Consider the following 15227-nt stretch of genomic DNA (forward strand, 5'->3'; position numbering starts at 1 on the left):
GACTTGTTCGGGTCGCAAGAAGTGAGATAGTCCACCAGTACATCAGATGTGATCAATTTTGTGCGATTCGCACCACAGATTGTAGACTCTCTAACTTTCTCAAAGACCAAATAATATCCACTAATTTGGGTTATTTTTACCAAAGACATGTATAAATAGTGGCCAAAATTTATGACGAAAAATTAATAATTTGCATAATTTTGTCACAGAAACCAAGAAATATGCGTTTTTTTTCAAAATTTTCGGTCTTTTTTCATTTATAGCGCAAAAAATAAAAAACCCAGAGGTGATCAAATACCACCAAAAGAAAGCTCTATTTGTGGAAAAAAAAAAAAAAAAAAAAGAAGGACAAAAAAATTAATTTGGGTACAGTGTTGCATGACTGAGTAATTGTCATACAAAGTGAGAGCACCGAAAGCTGAAAATTGGCCTGGGCAGGAAGGGTGTTTAAGTGCCCAGTAAGCAAGTGGTTAAACTATGCATGTCTCTTTTGCTTAAAAAAATAAATAAAATAAAAACACATTCCCTGTCTTCTAGCTGGCCGATGTAACTCAGCAAGGGCGAGTCTGTGCAGACATTTAGTATGTGGTGCTTATCTGCACATTAGAGCAGAGTCATCATTCCAACTTAAAGCAATAGTAAACCACAGCATAAAAAAAAATAAAAATAAAAATAAAAAAAACACACTTTACTAACACTTTAACCACTTATGGACCGCTTGACACCGTCATTATATGACGGCTGTTTAACCACCTCAATACAGTGCACTTACACCCCCTTCCTGACCAGACCACCAATTTTCAGCTTTCAGCACTCTCAAAGTTTGAATGACAATTACTCTGTCATGCAACACTGTACCCATATGAAACTCGCGTCCTTTTTTACACACAAATAGAGCTTTCTTTTAGTCTTATTTAATCACTAGTGGGTTTTTTATTCTTTGTGCTATAAATAAAAAAACGTAAATTTTGTGAAAAAATTTATTTTTCTTTGTTTCTGTCATAAAATTTTGCTAATTAGTAATTTTTCTTCATAAATTTTGGCCAAAATTTATACTGCTACATATCTTTGGTAAAAATAACCCACATTAGTGTATATGATTTGGTCTTTGTGAAAGTTATAGAGTCTACAAACTATGGTGCCAATCACTGAAAATTGATCACATCTGATCAGGCCTTCAGTACATCAGGTGAGTCTCATTTCTTGAGACACTAAGAGCCCATTCACACAGGGGCAACACGACTTGTAGGCGACTTGAGTCAGGCAACTTGGACACGACTTGAGTTAAGATCACAGCGCGACTTGGGACGACTTCAAAACGACTTGTGATGACTTCAAGCGCGACTTGGGACGACTTACAAGTCGCCCCAGGCCAGGCGACTTTTGCCGAGGCCAAGCAGAGAATGAGCTCAAGGGGGAACTCCACGGCAAATTTCTGAAAAAAATTTGGCGTGGGTTCCCCCTCCGAGAGCATACCAGGCCCTTAGGTCTGGTATGGATTCCAAGGGGAACCCCCTACGCCGAAAAAACGGCGTGGGGGTCCCCCCCAGATCCACACCAGACCCTTATCCGAGCACGCTACCCGGCCGGCCAGAAAAGGGGGTGGGGACGAGCAGGCGGCCCCCCCCCTCCTGAGCCGTACCAGGCCGCGTGCCCTCAACATGGGGGGGGTGCCTTGGGGGAGGGGGGGCGTGCGGCCCCCCCACCCCAAAGCACCTTGTCCCCATGTCGATGAGGACAAGGGCCTCTTCCCGACAACCCTGGCCGTTGGTTGTCGGGGTCTGCGGGCGGGGGGCTTATCGGAATCCGGGAGCCCCCTTTAATAAGGGGGCCCCCGGATACCGGCCCCCCACCCTATGTGAATGAGTATGGGGTACAATGTACCCCTACCCATTCACCTGTGGAAAAAAAGTACAAAAAAAAAAACACAACACAGGGAAAAAATATTTTATTGCACAGCTCCGGGGGTCTTCCATCTTCGGGGGTCTTCTCGCCGGACTCCTCCGCTATCTTCTTGTAGCTCTTTTGCTAGCGGAGGAGTCCTGCTTTCTTCCTCCCCGCTGGCCTCTTCTCCCGACTTCGGGGGTCTTGTCCCCCTCTTCGGTTCTTCTACCGGGCCACCGCGCCTTCTTATAGCTCTTTTGCAGGCGGTGGCCCGGTCTTCTTCTTCTTCTTCTTCTTCTTCTTTTGACACGACGCTCTCTCCGGCCACAATGCCAGGGACGCGCTCCGCTGCCACTTATATAGGGACAATGGGGCGGTGTCACATGGGTTGATGTCACATGGGTTGGTCACATGGGTTGATGTCACATGGTGACCCCGCCCCTTACCATGTGACATCAACCCATGTGACCAACCCATGTGACATCAACCCATGTGACACCGCCCCATTGTCCCTATATAAGTGGCAGCGGAGCGCGTCCCTGGCATTGTGGCCGGAGAGAGCGTCGTGTCAGCATCTCCTGAAGAAGAAGAAGAAGAAGAAGAACGGAAGGCGGCGGCGACAGAAGACCGGGCCACCGCCTGCAAAAGAGCTATAAGAAGGCGCGGTGGCCCGGCAGAAGAACCGAAGAGGGGGACAAGACCCCCGAAGTCGGGAGAAGAGGCCGGCGGCGGGGAGGAAGAAAGCCGGACTCCTCCGCTAGCAAAAGAGCTACAAGAAGATAGCGGAGGAGTCCGGCGAGAAGACCCCCGAAGACGGAAGACCCCCGGAGCTGTGCAATAAAATATTTTTTCCCTATGTTGTGTTTTTTTTTTTTACTTTTTTTCCCACAGGTGAATGGGTAGGGGTACATTGTACCCCATACTCATTCACATAGGGTGGGGGGCCGGTATCCGGGGGCCCCCTTATTAAAGGGGGGCTCCCGGATTCCGATAAGCCCCCCGCCTGCAGACCCCGACAACCAACGGCCAGGGTTGTCGGGAAGAGGCCCTTGTCCTCATCGACATGGGGACAAGGTGCTTTGGGGTGGGGGGCCGCACGCCCCCCCTCCCCCAAGGCACCCCCCCATGTTGAGGGCACGCGGCCTGGTACGGCTCAGGAGGGGGGGGGCCGCCCGCTCGTCCCCACCCCCTTTCCTGGCCGGCCGGGTAGCGTGCTCGGATAAGGGTCTGGTGTGGATCTGGGGGGGACCCCCACGCCGTTTTTTCGGCGTAGGGGGTTCCCCTTGGAATCCATATCAGACCTAAGGGCCTGGTATGCTCTCGGAGGGGGAACCCACGCCAAATTTTTTTCAGAAATTTGGCGTGGAGTTCCCTCTTGAGAGCTGATAATTCTGTCAAAGTCGCCTCCGTATAGACGGAGATCTGACTTGGAGGCGATCTCCATTGAAATCAATGGGTACCGGTCGCCTACAAGTCGGATAGAAGTAGTACAGGAACCTTTTCTGAAGTCTGAGCGACTTCAGTAGTGTGCATTAAGACGGCTCTCATTCACTTACATTGCTTTTTAAATGTTGTCCGACCTGAGGCGACCTGAGGCGACTAGGGGCGACCTGAAGTCGGATCAGGAGTTGCCCCTGTGTGAATGGGCTCTAAGGCCCCTTTTCACACGGGGCAGATCAGTAATGATCCGCCCCGTAATGATCCGCTCGCTCAGCGGGGATGGCTCCGTTGTCCCCGCTGAGCCGGCGGCGGACAGGGCGATCTCCCCACACTGTGCAGGGACCGCCCTGTCAGCTCTCCGCTCTCCTCTATGGAGGATCGGATGAGCACGGACCGTCTGTCCGTGTTCATCCCATCTGCAGACGGATAGAAAAATAGGATTTTCCTCCGTCTGCAGAATCGGACAGTAGCGGAGGCGGACGATATCGGGTGTCTGCGGATGTTCATCCGCAGACACCCGCTATCCCATAGGGATGAATGTATGCCCGTATTTCATCCACAAACGGATGGATGAAATACGGACATATCATCCGCATGTGTGAAAGGGGCCTAACAAGTCAGGAAAGTACAAATACCCCCCAAATGACCCCTTTTTACAAAGTAGACATTCCAAGGTATTAAGTAAGTAGCATGGTGAGTTTTTTTAAGTTGTAATTTTTTCCCACAATTCTTTGAAAAATAAAGTTTTTTTTTTTTTTTTTTTTTTTTACAAAATTGTCATATTATCAGGTTGTTTCTCACACACAGCATATGCATACAACAAATTACACCCCAAAATACATTCTGCTACTCTTCCCGAGTATGGCGATACCACATGTGTGAGACTTTTACACAGCCTGGTCACACACAGAGCACCAACATTGAAGTGGCACTTTCAGATGTTCTATGAGCAAAAATGACAAATCTCATTTCACAGCCACCTATTACACTTTTGAAGGCCCTGGAATACCAGGACAATGGAATTACCCACAAAATGCCCTATTTTGGAAAGCAAACACCCCAACATATATATTCTATGAGGCATGGGCTGCAAACAGGTACTCTGATGGACTGGCGACAGGTACTATGATGGGTGGTGACAGGTCCTCTTTATTGGGGGGGGGGGGGGGGGCAATCAGTGTGATTTGTGTGTACTGTAAGCGGTAAAGAGATGTTACCACAATCTCCTCCTCACACACGATCGGTGTGTGAGGAGGAGAACCCGGTAACATCTCGTTACTCCGGTTTGTTTACATTTAGTGATCGGCTGTGAAAGGATCACAGCCGATCACGTGGTAAACAGCCATGCCCAATGGCTGTTCACCCCCCTCGGTGGCGAGCGGTGTCTCCGTGACATGCTGTCACCGAAGGAACAGGGATGCGCACGCACGATCGTGCGAATTCCGTTTAAAACGGGAGGACATAATAGGTGCGCCGCCTGGCCGTCATTTGACGGCCGGTGGTCAGCAACCAGTTAAAGAGGAATACCATTCCGTTGTTATGGCAGCAGATAGCTGCCATAGCCCCAGTATCCTCTTCTTCAGCGGGCGGTCCGCTTTCAGATAAAAAGTGGTCACAGCAGCGGATTCACTGCAAGATCACTTTCCCGCCTCGCTCCGGTGGTCTCCGCCGCTTACCGGAGCCACCAGTAGCAGCAGAGACGATCGGGTCCTCTCTCCTGTATGACTGGCTGCCGACTGAGGGGAAGATGGCCCCCACTCGGCCCCATAGCATTGACTGGCGGTAGCGACGTCAAACATCACTTTTGCCCATTGCTCTTAAAAAGGAGATTTTATTTTATTTTTTTATTTTTTACACAAGGACAGTGTCAAAATAAAAACTAAAGAAAAAAATATAATAAGCGCCTCGTCCCACCAAGCTCACGTGCAGATGCTCGCATATGAAAACGGTGATCAAACCACACATGTGAGGCATCGCCGTGATCATTAGAGTGAGCGCAATAATTCTAGCCCTAGACCTCCTCTCCCTGTAACTCAAAACTGGTAACCCATAGGAATTTTTAAACTTCGCCTATGGAGATTTTTAAGGGTAAAACTTTGTAGGCACAATTTTGAAGCATGGGGTATCAATTTACTCTGTGTAACATTATCTTTCACAATATAAGAAAAAAATAAAAATAAAATGGGCTAACTTTACTGTTGTCTTATTTTTTAATTCTAAAAAGTGTATTTTTTCCCAAAAAAGTGCGTTGTAAGACCGTTGCGCAAATACAGTGTGACAGAAAGTATTGCAACGACCCCCATTTTATTCTCTAGGGTGTTAGAAAAATTATTTATATATACATATATTATATGTTTTGGGGTTCTAAGTAATTTTCTAGCAAAAAAAAATAAAATGATTTTAACTTGTAAACACTGAATCTGAAAAATAGGCTCGGTCCTTAAGTGGTTAAGATAAAGACAAAGTTTTTCTTTAATTTACTCTTTAAGTTGAGAACAGAATAGACTGGAATTTCTACCTCTATGAATGTACGTAATTTATGAAAAAAAAAAAAAAAACAATTGACAACTAGTCTCTATCCGTCCCTTTAAAACGGTTTAAAAACCAGCTATGTTCCTATATGATGGACAGTTTTCAGAGCTCTTGTATGACTAATCACATTAAATTGTCTGTGAATAGGCCCATGTGTGCCTTATGTTTCAAATTAAATCTCAAGTGGGACCTGATTAAGTAGAGGATTTTATTTGACTTTGATGTCCCCCCGGAACCACTAGATCTTTCCTTTTTAAGACATCCTGTCTGCAAATTTTTTCTCCTCTAATGATGCTGACCAGTATCAGCTGATCGGCGATGAATATGGTTCTCATCGAGAATTTGTGATGCAGTGATACTGCTTCCTGCAGAATGTAAAGCCTCATTTTACTCTTCTTAAAATCCCTTTTATGAGAGGCACATGCTTGTACTGAGTTACTAAAGGATGCTCGCCCTGGAACATGCCCTTTCAAAATCTTGTCATTAACGGCAGATTCCACTTTCTATTTGGACAAATTACCTTAAAGTGCACATTAAAAACGAACCTTTTGCAAAACTGTTCCCTTCCACAGATACTTCCCTTGATCCGATGGCATCAGTCTCTGGTAATTGTTTACATCCTGGCAATGCCAAAACATTACAGCTCTATAGACTTCCACTGTAACGCCTCCCTTAACCACTTTCAGACCGGACCATTTTGCTGACTTAAGACCAGACCACTTTTTGAGATTCGGCACTGCGTCGTTTTAACTGACAATTGCGCGGTCGTGTGATGTGGCTCCCAAACAAAATTGACGTCCTTTTTTTCCCCACAAATAGAGCTTTCTTTTGGTGGTATTTGATCACCTCTGCAGTTTTTATTTTTTACGCTATAAACGAAAAAAGAGCGTCAATTTTGAAACAAAAATGCAATATTTTTTACTTTTTGTTATAATAAATATCCCTCAACAATATATAAAAACATTTTTTTCCCTCAGTTTAGACCGATACGTATTCTACATATTTTTGGTAAAAAAAAAAAAAAACCCGATTATTGATTTGTTTGCGCAAAAGTTGTAGCATTTACAAAATAGGAGATAGTTTTATGGCATTTTTAGTCTTTTTTTAAATTATTTTTTAACTAGTAATGGCGGCGATCCACCATTTTTTATAGTGACTGCAATATTATGGCAGACACATCGGACATTTTTGACACATTTTTGGGACCATTGTCATTTATACATCAATCAGTGCTATACAAATGCACTGATTCCTGTGTAAATGACACTGGCAGTGAAGGGGTTAACCAGAGTGGCAGTGTAGGGGTTAAGTGTTCCTAGGGGCGTGTTATTAACTGTGGGGGGCAGGGCTTTGTGTTAGTGAACACTGATCTCTGCTCTAATCAGATGGAGCAGAGATCAGTGTCACTTGTTGCAAGGCAGAATGGGGAGATGCGGTTTACAACGGCATCTCCCCGTGAGACTATAGCTGGTATCCCCGCGGTGATCGAGTCCGTGGGACCCGTGACCGGACTCACGGGGGTCCCGACCGGTGCACCCGATGGCAGGGCGGCATATAGAAATGGACGTACCTGTACGCCAATATGCCTGCCCGTGCCAACTGGTTAAGCTGGCCAGCAGGCTCAAACAGATTCCTCCAACCACACAAATAACGTAAATGGAGCATCCTCACCCCCCCAAAGACATTGTTTTCTGACAGCAGCAACCATTTCTTTTTTTATATTTAAAATAAAATATTGTTTTTAAAACTTTCTTTTCATGTATGATCTATTGCAGCAACTTCCTTCTACATACAAGCACTTCAACAATGACTAAACATCATGTCTGAGGCTAGGTTCATACTGGTGTGATGCGGGAACCACATTGATTATGGTGCGGGATCCTGCATCGCATCAGAATAGCTGCTCTCTGATCTGAGCTCTCTGCTAGAAAATTACTTACGTTGCAAGAATCGTGATCTTTTTATTCTAAGCAAAAAATTTAAAAAACGCTATTCTCATTTTGGCCAGAATTGTGCAGCTCTATCCCAGCCTTAAAGAGGGATTCTACCTACAAAAAAAAAATATTAAAAGCCAGCAGCTATAAATACTACAGCTGCTGACTTTTAATAAATGGACACTCACCCGTCCCGGGTTCCAGCGATGCCGGCTGCCGAGGCCGATCGATCGCTCGGCTGCTGCCGCCACCATTCTAGGTGAGGGAATCAGGAAGTGAAGCGAATCGGCTTCACTTCCCAGTTCCCTACTGCGCATGCGCGAGTCGCGCAGCGCAATAGGAATTGTCCGCGCTGTCTCTGGGACCCGTGTGTGTCCCAGCAGACAGCGCGGCAGGACAGGAAGAGGCATAGATTCCCACGGGAGTCTATGCCTGGAAGTGGGTGTAAATACATGTCTTTGACAGGTATCTCCACCCCCCCCCCCCCCCTGAAAGGTGCCAATTGTGACACCAGAGGGGGGGAGGGTTCCGATCAGCGGAAGTTCCACTTTAGGGTGGAACCCCGCTTTAAGTCTGGTTTCCGGGTGTAAACAATGGACGGTGCCTGCTCAATGTGTGTTGAAAAAGCCACCTGTGGGCACAAACTACAGATGCCTGTAAGGAAAGGTAATAACGCAGGACTATAGATGAGAGAAAGAGGTAGAAACCTGTCTCTATCACAGACAGTACCTTAACAAGGACCGCCATGGAAGTATCAATAGGTATTAGAAATATTAAAAATGTATTTGATCACTTGCTTACTGGGTAAATGTGCCCCCTTCCTGACCAGGCCAATTTTCAGCTTTCGCACTTTGAATGACAATTGCACGGCCATGCAACACTGAACAAACATGACATTTCAATAATTTTGTTGGAGACAGATAGAGCTTTCTTTTGGTTGCATTTAATCACCACTGGATTTTTTATTTTTTGCTAAACAAATAATCAGTGCCTTGATTATCGGTGTACGTCGCATGTCCGAATTGCCGGTTACCAGCTCTCCACACGCTGTGACAGCACTGAGGAAATTAATGGCAATAACCAGTAAGGCCTCTTTCACACGGATGGACCATTCAGGTCTGCCTGTCAGTTTTTTAGGCTGGATTCACATCTTTGCATTTTTAGTGCTTTTTGCATTTTGCAGATTTGCACTACAGTCCATTTACCATGGTTTCCTATGGAACACGTTCTGTAGTGCAAATCTGAAAAATGCAAAAATCACAAAAAAATGCATAGGTGTGAATCCAGCCTTAGGCAGACCTAAACCAGGGCTTGACAAATTTGCTTGGAATCTAGGAGCCAGCTAAAAAAAAAGCCAGGTCCATAACGGCGATCTGGATCTGTCCCTGGCCTGACATGTAGACGAGTGAGGGGATTATTAAATAAATAATTTTTCCCCAAAAAAGTGTGCTTGTAAGTCCACTGCGCAAATACGGTGTGACAGACAGTATTGCAACGACCACCATTTTATTCTCTAGGGTGTTAGAATAAAAAATATATATAATGTTTAGGGGTTCTTAATAAAAGGGAAGGAGCTAGACAGGCAATGAAAACAGGCAGGGGAAGCTCCATTAGCATTGGTGGTTGTCATACCAACGGCCCCCACAAGAGGGCACCGGATTCCAGAAGGAATCATAGGACCGCAGAAGGCCTCAAAGCCGCGGCCTCAATTACCGGCCGCCGGCGGAACGGTCCACGGAGACAGGATACCCCCAGCTGTGCTGCCCCAGGCGCCAGGTCGCTAATTCTAGTCGCAAATGTGACCCCAGGTTTTGTCAAGCCCTGACCTAAACGGACACTCCATAGACCTCTATGGAGCGTCGGATGTCAGCGGTGACATGTCCGCTGACATCCGACACGCTCTGATCCAAAAAAGTGTGATGGAGGAAAAACCTACTTTTCCATCCGTCTGCAGATTGGATGACGACGGACTCTACGGTCTGTCCTCATTCGATCCCCCATAGGGGAGAGCAGCGCTCTAACAGGTCCGTCCCTACACAGTGTGCAGACGGACCCGTCATCTTCCTGCTCAGCGGAGATCGATGGAGCGATCCCCTGCTGAGCAGAGCGGGCTTCGTACACGGACAGGTCCGTGTGAAGGAGCCCTAAGTTTGTTGACACCGGGAGCAGTTGTGATTGGACATAGCTGATCACATGGTAAAGGCCCGCTGTGATTGGACCTTCACCATGATCTATGATCAGCTGTGTCCAAAACAATCACAGAGTGCGCCCCAGGGGGATGCACAAGGGGCATGGTTCCAGGAGGACACAGCCGCGCTGTAGCCGCCTTTCAGGCTATAGACCAGTTAGGAAGTGGTTAATATAACATTCTCCTATCATGTACAGCCAAGGAAGCTGCCATCCTAACCTCTGTTTGATCTGCAGCTGTCATGGTGCTGCGCATGTGATCAGTTATGACACTAGTCAGTTCCATTTACAGTACAAGCAACTGTGACAGTTATTCACATGACTTGAACATAATTGGTTTGGGTAAGATAGGTTTAAAATTAATGAGTTTTGCTCTATATTAAATTAGTTAAAGCTTATATGAGGATTTTAGAGAGTGTGCACCATAAAAAGTCTGGGTTGGGAATACTTCCTTGACATGGACAGTTCAGAGGTGCCCAGCGCCGCATGATTTGAATAGTGCTGCCTGATCTGGCCATGGGCCAGGAAGGTGGAGAGCCCGTGGTGTCAAGTGCCCTCCACGAGTGGCACCCCGAGAGTGCTCCTAGTATCACTATGGGTCTGGGACCAGACTGTGAGAATAAGCACTTGGTCACAACACCCCTGCATTTCCTGTACAATGTCTCATGGGCTAGGCCTTTTGGCTTAGACCAGGGACATTTTTGTTCCTGGGCAACAAGGCCTAGCCCTTGCACCTGAATTGGCACATATTTGCATCTTAGCTTTTTCTCCATGTGAATCACTTGCACTTATGCTTGTGTTGCCATTCACTCGGGACGGAGGGTGTGGGTCCTTGGGCCTACCCTGAAGTCTTTGGGAAGGATGTGTTACCATCAGGTTATTTCCTCCCCTGTCTTAGCAAGTTTCTCCTAGAGAGAGCTCCTCGCCTAGTACTCAGTGGTTGGCTTCAGCTGATCATGAGGAGAGGGGTCTGTTAGGTCTTTTGGCTAGGTGGACCCGGGTGACCTTTACCCCCCTCAGGAGCCTTTGTGCCCTAGAAGGGTCCTACTTCTTTGGGAGATGGACCAGGAACACACCCTAAGTGCACTTACAGTGTTTAGTTTTTGCATGCCCACCACAGGCTTAATAAAAATAAAAAATAAATGCAGTTCTTAGTAAGAGCATGTGATATCAAGTACTTGTATTTTGGATAAAGTCTTTTTTTTATAACAGTAGCCTTAAATTAAATGAATATTATATTATAACAACATGAACTGCTAACTTAGTATGCACAGTAAACTCAATAATTCCAGAGACTGATACAGAGACTTCATTGTAAACATGTTTGAAATGTAAAATTAGGGACAGTACAAGTGAAAAATGTCTACATCCTAAGACTAACCTACGTAAAATGTATCATTACATTACACCCAGGAATACTGTTCATTTTCACAAATAAAATTCTAAGCCGAGTTCCAGATGGAACATAAAACAAACACTATTATATGAAGGAAATCATCAGAGCCAGCCAGTACCGGGGGCTACATACAAGCTGTAAAGTGACAGGTTGCCTTTCCTATTCGGAAGAACAATAATACCTCTGAACATCCATTATCATTCTTTACAAACTTTATTAGAAGCTGTCATGACTGAATGGGGCTTGTGCTGATTATACCACCTGTGACATATTTACATCTTACATCTTTTTTCTCCCAGTATTATCACACATGAAGAATAATCTTTACAGTACATCTATCTGCTGTTGTGCAAGTACAGGTCCCATCAGAAAGAGATGTGCTGGGACTTGTGGTTCCTCAACAGCTGGAGAGTGAAATACAACACTTTACAATGCATAATAGATCATCAACTCTCTTACAAAATGTAACTCTCATAATGACTCTGAGCTGTTGTAGAATTACAAATCCCAACAGAGCAGTCCGGGATTCCTCCCCAGATGGAGAGTGACAGGAAGACTTGTATATAGACCTTAGATGACACGGACCACCACTGTGAAGGAGGAGGAGCGCAGCAGATGGAACCAGAGGGAGCTGTAAGAGTGGACCTATATCAGCTGGGAAGTGACAGGTACTTCTTAATAAGCCCAACGTATCATCAGATCAGTTCAATCATCTCCAGATGTTGCGGAGACACCAGGACAAGCCCTGGTGGAAGGTGTCGACTGGAAGGCAAGCCAAGGAGGAAGGTATCGGACGGAAAGGCAAGTCCCAGCAGAAGCTGTCGGGTGGAAGGACAAGCTGAGGCGGAAGCTGTCAAAGCAAGTTAAGGCAGAGGCTGGAAGCACGAGCCCCCCGCGGAAGCCGTCGGGTGGAAGCACGAGCCCCCCGCGGAAGCCGTCGGGTGGAAGCACGAGCCCCCCGCGGAAGAAGCTGTGGAGGAGCTGACATAAAGAAATGTTATGGACGCATTACAATCTATAGGGGTATCTATAAGCCCAATGTGTCATCAGATCAGTTCTGTAATCTCCAGATGTTGCAGTCAAAAGGACAAGCACCGGCGGAAGCTGGCGGCTGGAAGCACGAGACCCCGGCGGAAGCTGGCGGCTGGAAGCACGTGCCCCCCCCGGCAGAAGCTGGTGGCTGGAAGCACGAGACCATGGCGGAAGCTGGCGGCTGGAAGCACGTGCCCCCCCGGCGGAAGCTGGCGGCTGGAAGCACGTGCCCCCCCGGCGGAAGCTGGCGGCTGGAAGCACGTGCCCCCCCCGGCGGAAGCTGGCGGCTGGAAGCACGTGCCCCCCCCGGCGGAAGCTGGCGGCTGGAAGCACGTGCCCCCCCCCGGCGGAAGCTGGCGGCTGGAAGCACGTGCCCCCCCCGGCGGAAGCTGGCGGCTGGAAGCACGTGCCCCCCCGGCGGAAGCTGGCGGCTGGAAGCACGTGCCCCCCCCGGCGGAAGCTGGCGGCTGGAAGCACGTGCCCCCCCGGCGGAAGCTGGCGGCTGGAAGCACGTGCCCCCCCCCCGGTGGAAGCTGGCGGCTGGAAGCACGTGCCCCCCCCCGGTGGAAGCTGGCGGCTGGAAGCACGTGCCCCCCCCCCGGCGGAAGCTGGCGGCTGGAAGCATGTGCCCCCCCGGCGGAAGCTGGAAGCACGTGCCCCCCCGGCGGAAGCTGGCGGCTGGAAGCACGAGACCATGGCGGAAGCTGGCGGCTGGAAGCACGAGACCATGGCGGAAGCTGGCGGCTGGAAGCACGAGACCATGGCGGAAGCTGGCGGCTGGAAGCACGTGCCTCCCCCCCGGGCGGAAGCTGGCGGCTGGAAGCACGTGCCCCCCCGGCGGAAGCTGGCGGCTGGAAGCACGTACCCCCCCGGCGGAAGCTGGCGGCTGGAAGCACGTGCCCCCCCCGGGGGAAGCTGGCGGCTGGAAGCACGTGCCGCCCCACCCCCCCCCGGCGGAAGCTGGCGGCTGGAAGCACATGCCCACCCCCGGCGGGAAGCTGGCGGCTGGAAGCACGTGCCCCCCCCCCCCCCGGGGGAAGCTGGCGGCTGGAAGCACGAGCCCCCGGCAGAAGCACGAGCCCCCGCGGAAGCTGTCGGGTGGAAGGACGAGCCCCCGCGGAAGCTGTCGGATGGAAGGACGAGCCCCCGCGAAGGCTGTCAAGGAGCTGACATGAAGTGTTGTGGATACATTACAATCTATAGGGGGTTATCCATTCTATACACGCCCAGCATCTGTTGGAAGGTCAGCAGATGTGAGGACATGCTGGAAGTTGTGGTTCCACAGCAGCCGTGAGATGGCTGGTGCTCTCCCCCTCCTCACCCATGATGAAGGAAAACGCTTCAGCCCCCAGTAGAAGCTGTCAGGTCACGCTGGGAGTTGTAGTTCCACAACAGCTGGCTTTGACAGGTCCCCTTTTCTGCTCCCAGCCTGCACTCACCACATCCCGGGCTCTGGCACTGAAGGTCCCCCGGGGCCGGCTCTTCCTCAATATGTCTGTCTCCGGCAGGGACACCCCCAGAGCCTTATTGCGGGTTTTCACAGTCTTCACACTGGCTCTGAAAAGCAGAGTGATGTCCGCCGCCATGTTTACACCTCCACGTCATCACGTGTGCAGAGGAGAAACACGTCCGCCAGGAGCGGGGCACGGCCATCAGAGTTCCGAGGTTTCTTCTGCCCGGGGAGAGGAGGAGTGAGGGAGGTCACTTGTGTGAAGAGAGCTGTACAGGCTTACAATATGGAAATCGGTGGGGGAGTCACACAGTCTGCTCTCCACTCTACTGAGGATGGAAACAGTACACTGAGGCTGATTTATTATACACCAAAACATGTAAAAAGCAGCCCATAGCAAACAAGCCTTGTTTAACCGCTTGACTTGAAGATTTGCCCCCTTCCTGACCAGGGCATTTTTTGTGAAACGGCACTGCGTCGCTTTAACTGACAATTGCGCGGTCGTGCGGTGCTTTACCCAAACAAAGTTTACGTAATTTTATTCCTACAAATAGAGATTTCTTGTGGTGGTAGTTGATCACCCCTGTGGTTTTTATTTTTTCCATTATAAACAAGAAAAGAGCGACAATTTCGAAAAAATATACAGTATCTCGCAAAAGTGAGTACACCCCTCACATTTTTGTAAATATTTTATTCATTCATTCATTTAATCTTTTCATGTGACAACACTGAAGATAAAGTAGTGAGTGTACAGCTTGTATATCAGTGTAAATTTGCTGTCCCCTCAAAATAACTCAACACACAGACATTAATGTCTAAACTGCTGGCAACAAAAGTGAGTACACCCCTAAGTGAAAATGTCCAAATTGGGCCCATTAGACATTTTCCCTCCCTGGTGTCATGTGACTCATTAGTGTTACAAGGTCTCAGGTATGAATGGGGAGCAGATGTGTTAAATATGGTGTTATCACTCTCTTTTTCTGGTCACTGGAAGTTCAACATGGCACCTCATGGCAAAGAACTCTATGAGGATCTGGAAAAAAAATTCTTGCTATACATAAAGATGGCCTAGACCAGGGGTCATCAACCCCCGGTCCCCGGCCCACTACCGGGCCGTGGCCCTTTCTGCAGGTGGGGTGCGGGCGGCCGCAAGACACATGCTGGGCTATGGGTATGAAAGCGGTGGATGGAAGAAGCGAGTGAGCGGGCGGGCAAGCAGAGATGATATCTCTCTCCACCCCCTCTGCATCACCTGTCTTCCGCCCTCAAAGCCAGTCTGTGTCGGAGGTGCAGCGGGGAGCAGAGAGATGACATCATCTCATACTGCCTGCATCGCCGCTCTCCCCCGGCTCCTCGTGTGTGAAAACTTATG

The 15227-nt window shown here is 48.6% G+C and overlaps 1 protein-coding gene across 1 annotated transcript in view; it reads right to left on the bottom strand.

Moving 5' to 3' along the window:
• Window positions 1-14086, bottom strand: part of STX18 (syntaxin 18) — a 283473-nt gene extending 269387 nt beyond the window's left edge. Inside the window, exon 1 of the mRNA XM_077477794.1 lies at window positions 13845-14086. Coding sequence (XP_077333920.1) covers window positions 13845-13991 — 147 coding nt within the window. The 5' untranslated portion in view covers window positions 13992-14086. The remainder of the gene's footprint in view (window positions 1-13844) is intronic.
• Between the last annotated feature and the right edge of the window lie 1141 nt (window positions 14087-15227).

Source organism: Lithobates pipiens, unplaced genomic scaffold, assembly GCF_037356315.1.
Source record: "Lithobates pipiens isolate NorthernLeopardFrog02 unplaced genomic scaffold, aLitPip1_a1.2 Scaffold_13, whole genome shotgun sequence".
Classification (NCBI taxonomy): Eukaryota; Metazoa; Chordata; class Amphibia; order Anura; family Ranidae; genus Lithobates; species Lithobates pipiens.